At 36.2% G+C, this 19,116-nt stretch overlaps 1 protein-coding gene across 9 annotated transcripts in view; it reads right to left on the bottom strand.

The window, feature by feature from the left end:
* LOC136032106 (tetraspanin-18-like) overlaps window positions 1–17,643 on the bottom strand; it is a 39,772-nt gene extending 22,129 nt beyond the window's left edge. The window contains exons 1-3 of one of the 9 annotated variants that reach the window (XM_065712258.1): window positions 17,569–17,643; window positions 2,970–3,044; window positions 1,420–1,518 (exon numbers count right to left, since the gene is read on the bottom strand). In XM_065712258.1, the coding sequence (XP_065568330.1) occupies window positions 1,420–1,518; window positions 2,970–3,035 (165 nt within the window). In that variant the 5' untranslated portion in view covers window positions 3,036–3,044; window positions 17,569–17,643. Of the gene's footprint in view, window positions 1–1,419; window positions 1,519–2,969; window positions 3,103–7,003; window positions 7,252–17,438 lie in introns of those variants that run through there. The other 8 variants (XM_065712257.1, XM_065712261.1, XM_065712260.1 and 5 more) reach the window with 8 other exon arrangements.
* Window positions 17,644–19,116: the final 1,473 nt, after the last annotated feature.

The raw sequence follows: 19,116 nt of genomic DNA, 5'->3' as shown, positions 1-19,116 counted from the left end.
TAGCAATGGTTGTTTTTTAGATTTATTTTTTCATTGTATGAATTGATTGATTGACAAACCATAATTAAAATTCCTCCATGACTGAAAAATATATTATAGCTTAATCCAAGTGATTAAAACAAAATTGTTGTACCTATATGCACCAACATTCATTATCTCAATCTGACATTCTTCCCTTTGAAGATAAAGCAGAAATGAAAAGTATATTTCCCCAAACCAATCCCATGATAAGCCAGCGCTCCACCATCTGTGCTACGACAACAATTGTCATTATTCCTCACTTCCATGTAGCATTGCTATAAATTCCTGACGACCAATTGGTGTCGTTAGTTCAGGTTTAGAGAACTACAAACCACCTTTTTACAGCCCCCGTAAGATTCCTCTGCCCTGTTGAACTGATTGGCTATGTCTTCACTCGTCAGAATTTTGGTTTTATCAACATTTTCGTAAACAGTACTCAAAAAGAGGAAAAGAACTGTAAATATCGGTTCCACATATTCACCTTATAACATTCTCCTATCACTTCTTCAAGGCGAATATCTCTAGGGGAAACAAAGGTGACAAAAGTGCATCCCAAGCTGAAATGCCATATTCCTTGGTTCTCAAGAGGGGGTACTATACACATAGGGTTAAGGCTCTTCGGCCAAGGTGATCACATTGGCACACTTTTTCTTTTGAACCGTCGCTTTTTTTAGAGTTTCCGACTCCTTTTCGGACATTCACAAAAACGTGTTTTAGCAATCGCAAATTGCTTCTTAGTCGAACATGAATAATAGTAATAATTAGCAATTTTGTGACAACAACAACACTTTTTAGTTATTTGGAAATAGTTTTTTTTCATTTTTGGTTATTTTAATAGGCCAAGGTCCGCTCTGCTAGGCTGTAGTCCCTGCTGTAACCATAAAAATATTGACAAAAAATTTGCAATTAGTTCAATAGGCTTATTGCATTTAATTTTGCAACTTTTGGCGCTCAATGGGTAATTGCAATCATTGAATTGCATGAATAACACCTATAGAAACTGTGCGTCAGAACCCAATAATCTGCAATTCGTTCTTTTCTAGATAGAAAATTTTGGTGTATTTATCTGTCAGGATAGATTAAGGACCTTCCTGCTATAACCTTTCTTAAAAAGTGCTATAAAGCTGACACATTTTTTCACTTTAATCGTTTTTTCTACTTCCTCTATAATTTTTGGCGCAATTGGAACAACCTAGGTGAATAGAGACACCGATTTATAGAGCATTATAATTGCACTAATATCTTAAGTCATTGCAATTAGTTATAGTAACCTGTATTGAACGTGGGGTTAGTAGTATAAACACGTTTACTGCAAAACTTAAGCAACATATACTAGCTTAGAGATATATATTGTTTAGTTTTTTACATCGAAAGTAAAATCAATAAAGGTGACTGTACCTGCAATGCTTCTTGCTCAGTTAATCTCATCAGCGTAATGAAGGAGTTTTGGTCGGCAGCCAGCCATATACCAACACAAAGTACAACCATACCGCCAAACTGAAAAAAAAGCAACCAATTATTGTATAGAAGCTTGACCTTACTAATTAAAGTGACTATTTAAGTATTTATTTCACCTTTGCTTTATTATATAGTCTATTTTGACTGAATCAGAGAATCGTATAGGGGTATTCTTGGACGGATTTCTTTTCAAAATCCTATAGAGGGAAACGAGTCGTCTATTGAAATAATGTGCAATTTGAAAAGGAATGGTTAACATCAGACAGCATTTTGAGGTACTCTCGGCATTGACGGCCATAATATTAAATATTTGTAAACAAAAAAAAAAAGATATGGAAAGAGCCCTACGGAGCCTGTCTGAAGGACCATTCTCGCTCCCCCTTAGAACAATGATGGCCCAAAAGGCTGTTTTACCCTTCGCAATCCCTCTACCCAGGAAGAGTCATATGACAATCTTCCCCTTAAGGCCTTTTCTGGTGTGCCCCTATGCTGATTAACAATATATTTTGTGATCTGATAGAATTTTCTACTGGCATGGAGCCCACTAGCGGCGAATAAATAAAATACTTCATCATATGTATAGTTTATAAACGCTGCAAATGTTCTATAGCCGCCTACAAAGGGATGAGATATTTGATTACTAAATCGTCATTACAACAATGCAATTCGTCAAAAAGAGTAAAAAAAGGCGAAAGTAGTGAAAGAAACTCTTGGCGTTAGGCAAACAAAATTGAGATCGACAATTTTTTTGCAGTAACAAGCAATGTTGACAGGATTTTACAATAGATTCTCTAAAATTGTGACGACAAAACAAGCGTCCGTATTTTGAAAATCAGATGTCAAGTAAAGACACTCAAACTGTTTTCGTGAGGCGAAATTCCAGCCCGGAACTTTGCCGGCATACTGAAAACACCATTTGCTTTGCGCATCGTATATATATAAGCTAATTGCATTTTATCACCATATAATTAACTTAAGCTATCATTCCAATGCGCAACGATGGTAAATCATTACAATGTGGAAATCACTTCTCACTTTACCTGGTTTCCACCCCCTTCCCAATACCAGTTATAAAGGATCAAGTAGGAGTGGATGACGACAAAGCGACTGACTCCTTATTTTGGCTATAAAAAATTAGTGCGATTGCATTTAGGATTCAACCCACCGAATTAAATTGTCTGAACAAGTTTTTGCGAGCCTCATTGATATCAACATCGCAACTGATACGAAAAAAAAGAAGGATTAAAAATAATTCGATTTCTAAAATTACATTCTTATTAAATCATCTTTGATTGTGCTCATCCACAAAATTTTTCTCCAGTCAGCCTTGAATACAAGAATTTTGATACATTGCAATGGTACCCACAAATATTCACACTGTACACAATAGAATCCTGCTGAACTAAAAATAACAAGCCCTAGACCCCCTTCGAAAAAATGAAAGCTATGCACCAATTCTCAGGAAAGTAGTTAAGCTGTGAGATACTTACAAAGAAGAAAAAATTCAGAAGGCATAGCAAATATTTGACCAATGTTGCTCCACAGCTTAGGCCCATCTTTGAAACCTGCAACTTCAAGAACGGATTTAAAATGAGATCATATTTCTCGCGCCAAGACAACGCCCTATAAAATACAAACCCAGAAAACGGAATTAAGAAAAGCTGAAACTTCCAAAAGGTTTAGTCAAAAGCTATATTGTCAAGGGAAACTCAAGTCTTAAGAAGAGAACGGTAATTAGTTCTGAAGGAGGCGCAAATCCGGGGAAGGTCGGGCTTAGGGCATAGGTCCTCCTAAACTTCATAGCCTTTACCATATTATCCATATTTAAACTAATTATCATATAAATACACCCATGGTTTGGCAAAAATGCAAAATAAATCCCACTCAAGACTGGGGATCCCGAGTCGAATGGAATTCGGGAACCCATTGCAACGATTACAAAAACAAGAGAACCAAAGAAAAAAAACAACATTCTTAGCATGAGATTAAAAATTTTGGGAATCGTAGGGTCTCTGAAATGCCCTAAGATCTGACTACCTTTAGGCAGTGAATGAATAAAAAAAAGTATCTAATAGAAAATATTTTATTGTAAGAAAAATAAGCAATATTTTCTTTATGAAACATTAAATACGAGCTAGATAATTTAACGTCAGTAATAGGAAAAAAAAACAACAACAAGAGCTAAGAGCTCATATGGCACTTGTGACGAGGCAAGAAGAGCTAAGAGCCAAGAGCTCATATGGTATGAGCTCTAACAAAATTCTAAGAATCAATAGATTGATTTAAAAGGAAAATCAGAGGCTTAATGCCGGTCAGGATTTAAAATAAGAGCCCTGAGTCACAATGTCCTTCTAAATATCAAAATTCATTAAGACAAGATCACCCACTCGTAATTTATAAATACCTAATTTTTTATAATTTTTCCTCTCTCTTTAGCCCCCCAGATGGTCAAATCTGGAAAAACGACTTTATCAAGTCAATTTGTGCAGCTCCCTGACACGCCTACCAATTTTCATCGTCCTAGCACGTCCAGAAGCACCAAACTCGCCAAATCACTGAGCCCCTCCCCCCAACTCCCCGAAAGAGAGCGAATCCAGTACGGTTACGTCAATCACGTATCAAGGAAATTTGTTTATTCTATCCACCAAGCTTTCATCCCGATTGCTTCACTCCAAGCGTTTTCCAAGATTTCCCCCTCCAACTCCCCCCAATGTCAAAAGATCTGGTCGGAATTTGAAATAAAAGCTCTGAGACACGAATCCCTTCTAAATATCGAAGTTCATTAAGATCCGATCACCTATTCGTACGATAAAAATACCCCAATTTTCACGTTTTCCCAGAATTCCGATTTCCCCCTCCAACTCCCCCCAATGTCACAGGATCTAGTCGGAATTTAAAATTAGAGCTTTAAAGCACAAGGTCCTTCTAAATATCAAATTTCATTAAGATCTGGTCACCCTTTCGTAAGTTACAACTACCTCAATTTTTAAAAATTACCCCCCTCCCAAACTCCACCAAAGAGAGCAGATCCGGTCCGGTTATGTCAGTCACGTATCTTAGACAGGTTTTTATTCTTCCCATCCAGTTTCATCCTGATCTCTCTGCTTTAAGTATTTTCTAAGATTTCCGGCTCCCCCCCCCCAATGACGCTGGATCCGGTTGAGATTTAAAATAAGAGATCTGAGTTACGAGGTCCTTCTAAATATGAAGTTCCATGAAGATCCAATCACTCCTTCGTAAGTTAAAAATACATAATTTTTTCTAATTTTTCAGAATTAAACACCCCCCCCCCCAATAGAGCGGATCCGTTCCAGTTATGTGAATCAGGTATCTAAGACTTCTGCTTATTTTCCCCACCAAGTTTCATCTCGATCCCTCCAATCTAAGCGTTTTCCGTGATTTTAGGTTCCCCCACCCCAAACTACCCCCAATGTCACCAGATCCGGTCGGGATTTAAAATAAGAGCTTTGAGACACGATATCCTTCTAAATATCAAATTTCATTGAGATCCGATCACCCGTTCGTAAGTTAAAAATGCCTCATTTTTTCTAATTTTTCAGAATTAACCCCCCCCCCCCAACTACCCCAAAGAGAGTGGATCCGTTCCGGTTATGTCAATCATGTATCTAGGACTTGTGCTTATTTTTCCCACCAAGTTTCATCCCAATCCCTACACTCTAAGTGTTTTCCAAGTTTTAGGTTTCCCCCTCCCAACCCCCCCCCCCCCAATGTAACCAGATCCAGTCAGGATTTAAAATAACAGCTCTGAGACACGGTATCCTTCCAAACATCAAATTTCATTAAGATCTGATCAACCGTTCGTAAGTTAAACAAACCTCAATTTTTCTATTTTTTCCGAATTAACGGGCCCCCCACTCCTCCCCCCCAGATGGCCAAATCAGGAATCGGGAACGACTATTTCTAATTTAATCTGGTCCAGTCCCTGATACGCCTGCCAAATTTCATCGTCCTAGCTTACCTGGAAGTGCCTAAAGTAGCAAAACCGGTAACGACAGACAGACTGACAGAATTTGCGATTGCTACATGTCACTTGGTTAATACCAAGTGCCATAAAAAACGCGCATATTAAAGACCATTCACCTGCAAACGCAAGACTTCACGTAACTTTTAGTTCTAAGGTTATTATATTTCACGGTATGGTTCTTACGTCTATTTTCTTTATACCAAAATAGATCAGTCATTTTACCTGAAAAAAAATTGGTCAAACCTGGAGCAAATTGCAACGCAAATGATTCTTATACCTAAATGTTCAGAAACATCTAGAAAATACCATACAGAAAGTCCGAAAAAACCCAAAACCAGGAAATGCGCCAAAATAACACTTGAGACTCGAATTTTAGCCCGCCCCCTCCCCAGAAAGCTGTGGAATGAAATGCGATTTAAAGAGCCTTATATTATGCATTCGGACCAGCTGAGAACGAATATCAGACCAAATAACTTTTTATATAACGTTTTATAACTTATAAAAGCCAAATTTTGCGGAGAAAAGAATGGTTAGACAGCCCAAAATTGAGGGGGATACCTCTCGATCTCCGGAAATATTTCTGGTCCCTGCGGTTATTATGAAAGTAAAGAGTAATATTTAACCCCAAAGTGAGCAGAATTTGTTCCGTATAGAAGTGGGACTACCCCTTCTTCATCCCCATCTTACGGTCGTAGAAAAATCAGAAGATACTGATTCAATTAGAAATTGATAGTTCTGATCGTTTTCTTCTAAGTCGAAAGTGACTGGAGACCAGCCAGCCACGGGGAAGGGGTATCTTCCGGGGGGACACCTAGCCCCCTACAAAGAAAGCACAAAGTAACTTTTATCGATTTTGCAGGCTCATCTATCAATGACAAATCTGAATCGTAAACCATAAGGACTGCCGTACAGAAATAAAAACAACAAACTTCAAAACATTGTGAAATACAAATCGAAGGACGACCGTATTTCCTAGAGCTCATTAAAAAAAGAGAACAAACTAAACTAAAATTCCTTAATACTAAAGAGCTAAAACTTTCAAAGAAATCCAATCAGGTTTTTTTTTTTTTTTTTTTTTATGAGTGAAGGTTCTAAACAAATCCTTAAAGGTTCAACGACAACCTCACAGGGCATGCAATTCTTTTGTCCTTTAATAAAAACCTTTTATGAATCCTATGACTCTGAACTCAGAATAGAACTGCAGCAATAGCAAGTTAAATAATTAATAGCAGACGGCAAAACTTATTTTTCTATGATAAATCATTCTATTTGCAAGACTAGTCAATAAAGGCCCCAGTTTAGGTGGGAGAAGAAGGGGCACTTGCACCATGGACACACTAATTGTGGAATTAAGCATTCCATTCCCTAAAAATAGTTTTAATGGCTTCTAAAATTCGCAAACATTCACTTTTTGTAACTACAATATAATCAAACTAAAAACAAATATCCCAGGCCCCTTCTACAAAAATAGGAACTTCGCACTCGTGCTAATGAATCAATATTAATATCGCAAGTAAATAAAAAATCACCAATACTTACTTTCATTTCATGTTTTGCGTATAGGTCAAATTAGGTGTCACTCTTAACAAGGAGTTAATGCTCACGAAACCTGACACAATTCAAACCGATATTAAAGAATCCTCTTGTTGCTGGAAAGCTTTAATCTAATTCTGATAACTTGTAAAAAAATCTGAATAAAATCCTTTATTGTCATTTACTGCCACACAATAGAAGGTTTTCAAACCACTGATTTATTCAAGAACACACTAATTAGTGAGATCAACTACGGAAATCCGCTTTTGCCAAGTGGGATAAATAGGCGGACAAAGCAAGAGCATGCAGACCTATTACGTCAAAAAAAAACTAACAAATTTTGCGATTCGGAAATCTACAAAAATTACCTTGGCGCAGAATTTGTACCAATCAAATATCAGATGCAGAAGGGCCAATTCACGAAAACGTGGATGGGCGGATGAGCAAAATATCGTTTCGATCTTTTCAATGAAAGTACCAAAAAAGGGTATTTTTCAATTCAAGTGCATTTTCAATAACAACATAAAATATAAAAGATACTAAGCTTATTAAAAGTCGAATGTTTTACACAAAAGACAATCTATCGTACGAATCAGTTTTGCTTCAGTGGTGGTTCTGGCCTCTTGTACCCGAGGCAATATCTTGATTAGCGCCCCCCCCCTGTCTTCCAAAAATGTGCAGGCTAAGCTGTAACAATATTTTCTATTTATTTAAATATGACTTTTCTTACTCTAGCCTCAACAAAATTATTAACTATCCGTCCCAACTGATTGTTTCTAATTCTTAAATTTGGTCTACTTGCTTTTATTCTCAAGGAATGGTGATGAAGATATTGGAAAAATGAAAATTTCGGAATCCATTTGCTAGTACTTACTGCCAACTGTGCCCTCTACTTTTCTTTAATAAAAACAAAACAATTATAATTATAACCGTTAAATTATTTATTTGAAATTTCGCGCCTCTAAAAATTCCCAACCCGGGACAAAACCCCCTCTATCCCCCTAAAACCGCAGTTTTGCTTATATACTAAGAGATAGTTCTCAGTCCTCTGTTTACAAAGTGACAAATGAGGTGGCCATTATAATCTAAACTGACCCATAGAAGGGTGCAGGAGCTTCTGGAAATGTTGTTTACACTCTTTGTGAATAGATTCTGAGATCAAACTGGCTATGCATGACATACGAAAACATGAAGAACAAAAAAAAAACTAGATCTACGTTGCATGGGCAACGTGAGGTGTTGCGACAACTTTGTTCGGTTTCGCCGAGTAAAGTGTTGCGAGAGCAACACTTTACCGTAGGCCAACACTTTACCAACACTTTTTTGCCGTAGGCCAAGTTTCTAACGTCATCACTTAGAAAGGAGCAAAGGATAAACTCTAATTTCTTTAGAAATGAGAGAAGTTTCAAAGTTTAAGAGAGACATCTGATACCATTTCTCTATTGCAATCCAAAGTGTAAACAAGAGCTAAGAGCTCATACGGAATGAGCTCTAGCAAAATTCTAAGAATCAATCGATTGATTCAAAATGAAAATCAGAGGCTTAATGCTGGTCGGGATTTACAATAAGAGTTCTGAGACACAAGGTCCTTCTAAATATCAAAATTCATTAAGATCCGATCACCCACTCGTAAGTTGAAAATACGTGATTATTCTAATTTTTCTTCTCCCTTCAACCCCCCCAGATGGTCGAATCGGGGAAAACGACTTGATCAAGTCAATTTGTGAAGGTCCCTGACACACCTACCAATTTTCATCGTCCTAGCACGTCCAGAAGCATTAAACTCGCTAAAGCACTGGACCCCCTAACTCCCCCAAAGAGAGCCGAACCAGTCTGGTTACGTTAATCACGTATCTACGACATTTGTTTATTCTACTCACCAAGTTTCATCCCAATCTGTCCACTCGAACCATTTTCCAAGATTTCTGGTTTCCCCCTCCGACTCCCCCTAATGTTCCCAGATCTGGTTGGGATTTAAAATAAGAGCTCTGAGACAAGAGCTCCTTCTAAATATCAAATTTCACTAATATCTGATCACCCATTCTTAAGTTAAAAATAACTCAACTTTTCTGAATTAACACCCCCCCAGCTCCCCTAAGAGAGCAGATCCGTTCCGGTTATGTCAATCATGTATCTAGGAATTGTGCTTATCCTTCCCACCAACTTCCATCCCGATCTCTCCACTCTAAGCAATTTCCAAGATTCTAGGTTTCCCTCTCCAAATCCCCCAAATGTCACCGTATACGGTCAGAATTTAAAATAATAGCTTTGAGACACGATATCCTTCTAAATATTAAATTTCAGTAAGATCTGGTCCCCCATTTGTAAGTAAAAATACCTCATTTTTTTTTCAATTTTTCCTCTCCCTCCAGCCCCCAGATGGTCGAATCGGGGAAACGACTGTTATTAAGTCAATTTGTGCAGGTCCAGACACACCTAACAATTTTGATCGTCCTAGCACGTCCAGAAGCACCAAACTCGCCAAAGTACTGGATATCCCCCAACTCCCCAAAGAGAGCGGATCCGGTCCAGTTATGTCAATCACGTATCTAGAACTTGTGCTTATTCTTCCCATAAAGTTTCATCCTGATCTCTCCACTGTAAGCGTTTTCCAAGATTTCCAGTTTCCAAAATTTCTGTTTCCCCCCTTCAACCCCCTATGCCCCTGGATCTGATTCGAATTGAAAATGGAGCATCTGAGACATGAGATTTTTCCTATATATCAAGTTTCATTAAGGTTCAATCACCCATTCATAAGATAAAGGTACCTATATTTTTACATTTTCCAAGATTCCCGGTTTCTCCCTCCGACTCCCCCCAATGTCACCAGATATCGTCGGGACTTAAAATAAGAGCTCTGAGGCACAAGATCCTTCTAAATATCAAATTTCATCAAGATCTGATCACCCTTTCATAAGTTAAAAATACCTAATTTTTCCAAATTACCCTCCCCCAACTAAGCTTCTTCTAAATATCAAATTTCATTAAGATCCGATCATCAATTCGTAAGTTAAAAATACCTCATTTTTTCAATTTTTCCTCTCCCTCCAGCCCCCCAGATGGTCAAACTGTTTGTAAGTTAAAAATACCTCGTTTTTTTCTAATTTTTCCGAATTAACCTTCATCCCACTTCCCCCCAGATGATCGAATCGGAGAAACGACTATTTCTAGTTTATTCTGGTCTGGTCCCTTATACGCCTGCTATATTTCATTGTCCTAGCTTATCTGCAAGTGGCCAAACTAGCAAAACCAGGACAGATATACAGACCAACAGAATTTGTGATTGCTGTATGTCACTTTGTAAATACCAAGTGCCATAAAAACCGAATGATAAAGTAAGCTGAAACCGCAAACAAAAATGGGTTGAAACAATAGATTTTTGGCCACAGACAAGAGTTCTACAAAGCTTTTCAAAATACAAAGTCATATTGATCAATCCAGCCTAAGGTCCTCACTTTCCATGACAAGAGCTAAGAGCTCATATGGCACTTGTGACAAGGCAAGAAGAGCTAAGAGCCAAGAGCTCATATGGTATGAGCTCTAACAAAATTCTAAGAATCAATATATTGGTTTAAAAGGAAAATCAGAGGCTTAATGCCGGTCAGGATTTAAAATAAGAGCTCTGAGTCACGTTGTCATTTTAATTATCAAAATTCATTAAGGTCCGATCACCCCCCACTCGTAAGTTAAAAATACCTCATTTTTTCTAATTTTTCCTCTCCCTTTAGCCCCCCCCCCCCAGATGATTGAATCTGGGAAAACGACTTTATCAAGTCAATTTGTGCAGGTCCCTGACACGCCTACCTTATCATAGCACGTCCAGAAGCACCAAACTCGCCAAAGCACTCAACCTCTCCCCCCAACTCCCCCAAAGAGAGCGAATCCAGAACGGTTACGTCAATCACGTATCGAGGACATTTGCTTATTCTATCCACCAAGCTTCATCCCAATTCCTCCACTCCAAGTGTTTTCCAAGATTCCCCCCTTCAACATCCCCCAATATCAAAAGATCTGGTCAGGATTTGAAATAAGAGCTCTGAGACAGGCATTCCTTCTAAATATCAAATTTCATTAAGATCCGGTCACCTATTCATAAGACAAAAATACCCCAATTTTCACGTTTTCCAAGAATTCTGGTTTTCCCCTCCAACTCCCCCCAATGTCACAGGATCTGGTTGAAATTTAAAATTAGAGCTTTAAAGCACAAGATCCTTCTAAATATTAAATAAAAAAAACGAGTTTTTTTAACTGAAAGTAAGGAGTGACATCAAAACTTAAAACGCACAGAAATTACTTCGTATATGAAAGAGGCTGCTTCCTCATCAACGCCCCGCTCTTTACGCTAAAGTTTGACTCTTTCTCTCAATTCTTCTTTTTAAAACAGTAAAAAACTTTAGCGTAAAGAGCGGGGCGTTGATGAGGTATCATAAGGAGGTGAGCCCCTTATATGGGTAATAATTTCTGTTTGTTTTAAGTTTTATTGCTGTTCCTTACTTCCAGCTGAAAAAGCTTTTTCACATTTATTTTTTAATTTTTTTTTTAAATAATGCTAGTAGATCCTGATCTCCCTTCATGGAAGTTTTCTTCTCCTATGACAAATTCTCGATGGAAACTTCCCCCAGCATATCCCCCTCTTCTCAACCCCTCCCCCCAACCAAAAAAAATCCTCCTGAAAACGCCTGTATACTTCCCAATAACCAATACTATATGTAAGCACAGGTCAAAGTTTGTAACTTGTTGCCCCTCCCACGGGGACTGTGGGGGAGTAAGTCATCCCCAAAGACATACTTATAAGGTTTTTCGACTACGCTGAATAAAATGGCTATCTCAGAATTTTGATCCGTTGACTTTGGGAAAATAATTAGCGTGGGAGGGGGCCTAGGTGCCCTCCAATTTTTTTGGTCACTTAAAAAGGGCACTAGAACTTTTCATTTCCGTTAGAATGAGCCCTCTTGCAACATTCTAGGACAACTGGGTCGATACGATCACCCCTGGGAAAAAAAACAAACAAAAAAACAAAAAAACAAATAAACACGCATAAGTGATCTGCCTTCTGGCAAAAAATGCAAAATTCCACATTTTTGTAGATAGGAGCTCGAAACTTCTACAATAGGGTTCTCTGATACGCTGAATCTGATGGTGTGATTTTCGTTAAGATTCTATGACTTTTAGGGGGTGTTTCCCCCTATTTTCTAAAATAACTCAAATTTTCTCAGGCTCGTAACTTTTGATGGGTAAGACTAAACTTGATGAAACTTATATATTTAAAACCAGCATTAAAATGCGATTCTTTTGATATAGCTATTGGTATCAAAATTCCATTTTTTAGAGTTTTGGTTACTATTGAGCCGGGTCGCTCCTTACTACAGTTCGTTACCATGAACTGTTTGATCAAATTCAATTAAGATCTGGTCACCCTTTCGTAAGTTACAAATACCTCATTTTTCCAAATTACCCCACCCCCCAACTCCACCAAAGAGAGCAGATCCGGTCCGGTTATGTCAGTCACGTATCTTAGACAGGTTTTTATTCTTCCCATCTAGTTTCATCCTAATCTCTCCGCTTTAAGTATTTTCTAAGATTTCACCCCCCCCCCTCCCAACTGCCCCCCCCCAATGACGCTGGATCCGGTTGAGATTTAAAATAAGAGATCTGAGTTACGAGGTCCTTCTAAATATGAAGTTTCATGAAGATCCGATCACTCCTTCGTAAGTTAAAAATACGTCATTTTTTATAATTTTTCAGAATTAACCCCCCCCCCCAATAGCGGATCCGTTCCAAATATGTATATCACGTATCTAAGACTTCTGCTTATTTTCCCCGCCAAGTTTCATCCCAATCTTTCCAATCTAAGCGTTTTCCATGATTTTAGGTTCCCACCCCACAATATCCTTCCAAACATCAAATTTCATTAAGATCTGATCGACCGTTTGTAAGTTAAAAATACTTCATTTTTTCTATTATTTCCAAATTAATGGGCCCCCTACTCCCCCCTCCAGATGGTCAAATCGGGAAAACGACTGCTTCTAATTTAATATGGTCTGGTCTCTGATACCCCTGCCAAATTTCATCATCCTAGCTTACCTGCAAGTGCCTAAAGTAGCAAAACCAGGACCAACAGACTGACAGAATTTGCGATTGCTATATGTCATTTGGTTAATACCAAGTGCCATAAAAACCACAGAGGTTAGACCTTTACCATTTTCTAGGAATAAGCTGAAATCAGGGTGCTAGAAAAAAAAAAAAGAAAAAAAAACACAACAAAACCGAAGAGTTGCTCTTGCAACACAATGAAGGAAATAAAAAGAAAGAACAATAAGGAAGACAATTTTCAGTAAGTGAATAACACAAGTAAAGCAAATACTTTGGTAAATGCCTTGCTAAGCTGCCTTTAGTGCTAAAGAAAATGTATGTGCTATAAGACCTCTGTCATAAATGGAAGCCAAAGTTGGAATCAGATCAATATCTAGCATAAACAGCTCCCAAAAAACTGGTTTAGTTTTGATGTCCTGAATTTCATTTCTATGACTCTTTTATTTTCTAAAAACAGTTTACCTGGATGAATACTTCAAATTCCGATAAATTAGGAGGCAATATCTACGAGAATTATGCCAAAAGTGCTAGCAGTAGATCTACTTTTAAAGTGAAAAAAAAAAATCCAAAGAAAAGTAAAGAGCCATATTAAAACCTGAAACAAGCAGAAACAAAGTTTTATAATAATTCAAATTAAAAACACACCAAAATTACTATCAATGAATTAACAAAACCCAAATGAAGAGGAGTTAAAATAAATAGTCATTTCAAACATAAGGATAACAGACAATGATATAGACGAACAATGTAATAATTCCAATCATAATTCTAAATTTGAACAAACAGAAACTATTATGAATGAATTAAAAAACTAAAAAAAGAGATTAAAATAAATTATTAAATCAAACTTTAAAAGAAACAAATTACCACAAAGATGAGCAAGGCCACCACCCCCTAACCTTTTAAAGGCTACAGCATCATTTGTGTTTTACTGGAAATATTCTATACTTTGATTTATTTTAAATAATTTCAACAGTAATACAACAACAAAAATAACATGGGGATTGAGATCAAGATTTAAGGATAATAGCAAGGCTCTCCCCCTCCCTTTCAAATCCTCTAAACGACTTGATTTGTATTTACATATCATTGAAAACAGTATGTATTTTGAAACTGTGGCTTCCATTGTCAAAACATTCACAGAAAAATAAATAAATAAGTAATATAACCAAAGATGACTGTAAATAATTAGTGAAATTAAACTAGTTGTTTAATATATATAAATATATATATAGTTATATTACTTTTATAAGTGAGCAATAGTTATATATTTACATATGTTCTCAAAAACCTCTCCACACTTTTTGGTAAAATTGGCATCTTGGGATATTCTTGCATAAAAAATGATCTAGATAGGTCAGAAGTCTGAGAAAATTTGTTAAGAGCCTTAATTTTGGTTTTTGCAAATGACATCATGTGCTATGTTAGTACATCATATAAGCATTTCTTATAGAATAAATAAGATTATTCAGTTTCCAATATATCAGTTACTTATATTATATAATGTCTGCTGGAAGCCCCCCCCCCCCAAAAAAAAAAAAATTGTAGTTCCATTTACTATAAATGATGGTTCTTTGGGTCTGACACCTGAACTATCAAATGCAATAAGATGTTGAAATTGACAAACTGGACCATCAATTGCAACAACACCAATGCAGGCAGCTACAGCAAAGGCCATTGCTATATTGTGTGAAGTAATCAAAATCCAAAAACTTGTCAAAAACGAAAATTTAGAGCAAAGACATGGGCAGTTAGAAGATATACAAAAACAACAATTGGAGTGTGTCAAAAACAAAAATGAAGAGCAAAGACACTTGCAGTTAAAAGACATGCAACACCAAGCATGTGAGTGTAATTGAAACATGTAAAAACTAAAACTGATGGCAGTGATGATTAGGTTTGGGATTTTGACATGGAAAAGGTCATCAATGCCTACCATACCTTTGTTAAAAAACAAACGTTTGGCAACATGTATTTCATAATGACAAAAGACAAGCCAAGGTAAACAAACCAAACAAATTGAAAATGATAGTGAAGATGATTTGGTTTTTGATTTGACATGGATAGGGTTAAGGTCATCAATACCTAACATACCTTTGAAAATCAAAAACCTGGACTAGATAATTAATTGGAAGAAAAATAAATTTTTGTCTCACCACCTGAACAATTAAAAGAAAACAAAGGTTCACCAGTATGTCTTTAGTAATGACAAACAACAAGCTAAGGCAAAAGTTAAAGGTCCAATAAAAAAAAAGGAATTTTACAAAGACACTTCTTCTAATTTATGGTCCACTTGGAAGTCATGACATCAAGAAAAGGCTCAAATTGTCTGTACTTATAGGACAAGCAAAAATGAGCATCCATAAACAGAATCCTGCTGCATGCTGGGGACTGGTACTTGTTTATTATTCAGAACACACTCAAGAATTCTGCTGAGTAAATTTGGTTTCATAGCCACAAAAATTAAACTCAATTTAGTTTGCAATGCATAGTGATAGAAAATAGTGTCTGAACATGGATTTTGAAATGAAGATTTGGGATTTGCCAAAGACTGAAAAACAGGCAATTATATTTGTCCAGGGGTTGTTGCCCACACAAAAACAGTGTGTCAATGGACACAACATGACTTTATACTCTTACAAGAAGGAACATTTTTGGAAGTGTAACAATAGGCCATGTTTAAAAAAAGTCAATTTGCATGTAAATACATGGTTTGGTGACACTAGAATACTACTTATATGGTTATTTTACATTTTTCCTAATAAGTATTATATTTTCATCATATTTTGTTTTATTTCATTAGCTTTATCAAAAGTTTGGGCTATATATTTGCACATTATAGGGGGTGGGGTGCATTATATCATATACCTAACTTAACCTAATCTAAACCACCTCTATATAAAAAGTCTGAATAATACACAAGTACCTTACTTTTCCTGTAAATTCAGTTTTAAGCCCTTTTTGGACTGTTGATAATGATAATTTCTTTTTGAAATTATAATTTCTTCATTTTTTGTTTTTGGTATGAAAAGAGTTAAAACATTTGTTTTAAACATACTATTTCATTATAAAATCCATTTTGTTAAAGATGTATAGTCTGCAAGCAATGATTTGTCATAATTAAGTTGGATAAAAATTCTAAACAATTCTCCTTTTTTTCAATACACCATGTTTCTACTTTCAGCTTTGATATTTTTCAAAATATAGGTGAAATGGCAGTTTATAAGTAGCCTAACAGAATACAAAGAAAACATGGCAGGTTTTTGTTGAATATTTTTTATATTAAACTTAATCTTGACAAATCAATATTTGTGAATTATACAAATTTCACAAAATGGATTTATAAAGAAATAGTGGGTAGAATTCTAGTTAATTGACTTCTTGCTATCTCAGAAAAGGGTTTATTTTAGGAAAATGAAACTTTCAGGGATGGGTCTACAGGCTAAATTATGTCCCACAAAGGTATTCTAAATTACCCACCTCTACTCCTTCTCTCTCTAGAGGGTCCTGAAATTAACCTACATGACAGGTCTATATCTATTGAAATTTTGAAAAAACAACATTTTACCTTAATTTTTAGTTACTAGTTGCTTTTTCTCTGCTTTTAGTTCTGAAAATGCAATTCCTGTTATTTGAGTATAATTTTGAGCCATATCAATGTTTTTTTCAAAATTTAGGAAATGTATTTGTGTATCTTTAAAACCTTATAAAATGGAATTGAGCAAAATTATGAACCTGAAAACACTTTTGCTGTACTTTAATTAAGCAGAAGATCTATTTTGCAGGGTTTCACTTTTATAACACTTGTATTTTTAAAGGTCACCAAAGGTCAGGGCCCTCTAGGGGGAGAAGGAGTGGAGGTAGTTGCTTCAAAATACCTTCCTGGGACATACTTTAGTCTGTAGATTCATCCCTGAAAGTTTCATTTTCCCAACCTAAGCCCTTTCTACAAGCAAGAAGCATGAAGAAGCTTTGGTAGCAAGAAGTCAATTAACTAGAATTTTTGAAACAAACGTTATAACCATTTTTATATCCAAATATAGCATAAAAATGGCAACTATTGGTATATTCACTCTATTTATTGTTCAACAATATGAGCTGCTCAATATTTACCTATAGCTCCACTCTATTTGCAAATAGCCTATCTCACAGCAAAAAAAAAGCCTTAAAGCTAGCCTATGTAGGCTACCTTATCTTAAATGTAACTTTTTACTAGCCTATAGTTTTAATATACCAGTGACTTTTCAGAAGCCTACCTTTTTATTTTAAACTTGATTTGAATGATAGGCCTAGACAAACACAATTGATGTAGGCTAGTCCAACCAGAAACAAGCTCTAGTGTGTTTACCTTTCGTCTTGAGTGGAGTTTTCTGTTGGTCTTGTCAAGCCAAGGTTATGAACTACCAACAGTAAAAGGAAACAAAAGTTTAGCGTACATAGACTAGCCTAGTTGTTTGCTTAGTAAAAGTCTATTCTACCTTTGAAATTCAGTAGTGTTTATTTCTTTTCGAAACTGTGCTCGAGATATTGACAGTGTTACAAACTCGGAAGGAAAGGATCATGCTTCCTTGAGCCCGAAACCTATGCTTTATGCAGATTTAGGCTACACTTCTTTGTTTTCCCGGGTTTCACGAATAAGTTAACAGATTGCCGAAGATTGTCCTTTTTGGCCAACCTTCTGGGACTAAAAAGAAAGCAGGTCATCCTCATCTGAGGTGGGGGGAGGACATAAGTGACGATATAAAGGAAATGGGAACTTCCTGGGAGGGTGTAAAGAGGGAGACCTTGATGAGATTGGGTTGAAGGAGAAGCGTGCGTAGCTGTGTTGGACTCAGGCGGCTTGGTGCTGCGGTGAGTTATTATTAGTAGTGCTAGTATTAAATGCCGAAAACTCTTTATTTTCAATGTTGTAAGCACAAAAAATTATTTATAATATAATTCGTTTCCAGAAAAGCGCAAATGAAGCACTAGACTTTAGATTTTTAAAGTTAGGGAAGGGGGCAGTAGCCAAACTTTTGTTTGTAGGTATTTTTGTTCATTTTAAGCTTGATTCAGATATTCAGTTTAAGTTTTATTGGTTTTTAAGGTTTATTTATTCATTAATATTAGTAATTGTTATATGTTTGTTCGTTATGATTGTTCATCTAATTTCTGTTTGTTATGAGTTTCATTTATTCTTTAACAGTAAATTTTGGTTGGTTTTAGTTTCAAATATGATAAGAATTTATTTCTGCTGGTTTTAAGTTTAATATGACTCTTCACTTTTTTTTGAAGAATTTCTTCTTTAGAAAGTTTTTGTTTACTTCATTTATATTGGTGTTTGCTTCTTAAGATCAGTATTAAGAAGAAAATCGAAAAGAGACAGCCTTTTTGGAGACTCAGGATCAAACAACCTGCTTTCCCCCAATAACCAACCTTGCATATAGACATTGGCCAACTTATATAACTTAAAACCCTCGCCCCAAGGGCACTGTGGGTTAGTCATCTCCGGAGATATAGTTATTTGACCTTATCAACTAGTTTGAAAAAGTTCTTTGTCAAAGTTTTGATCCAATATTTTTGGAGGAATTGCAATTAGAAACGTATGGGACGGCTAACAACCCTTTAACCACTTTTCAACCCCCTCCCCGCATTTCCTGAAAGTTTCAACTCAATACCCTCATCCTTTCTTAAAATAATGCAGATCCTCCTTTTCGATAGATTCAATGCACATAGTGCATTTTGATTGATTATAACATGCCCTACAACACTCTCTAAGCTTTTACCTTAAAGTATTTAGCCTTTTCGAATCCACCAATAATCAAACAATTTTCCCTTTCCAAATGATAAATCCTGCATGTAAACAATTGACAATTCCTTGAAGTGCATGGCATTCCTTGAAGCATAGCTGTTAAACATAAATGACTATAAAATAGTCATTTATTGTTTCTCGGTTTCTAGGTCTGTGTTTTTTGTTGTTGTTGTTTTTTAGATTTGAAGGTGTTTTTTTTTTTGCGTTTTTATAATTATTGATGGATTGTCGTTTC

The sequence above is a fragment of the Artemia franciscana genome, chromosome 10 (genome assembly GCF_032884065.1).
Source record: "Artemia franciscana chromosome 10, ASM3288406v1, whole genome shotgun sequence".
Lineage (NCBI taxonomy): Eukaryota > Metazoa > Arthropoda > Branchiopoda > Anostraca > Artemiidae > Artemia > Artemia franciscana.
This window is presented reverse-complemented; position numbering and strand designations above follow the sequence as displayed.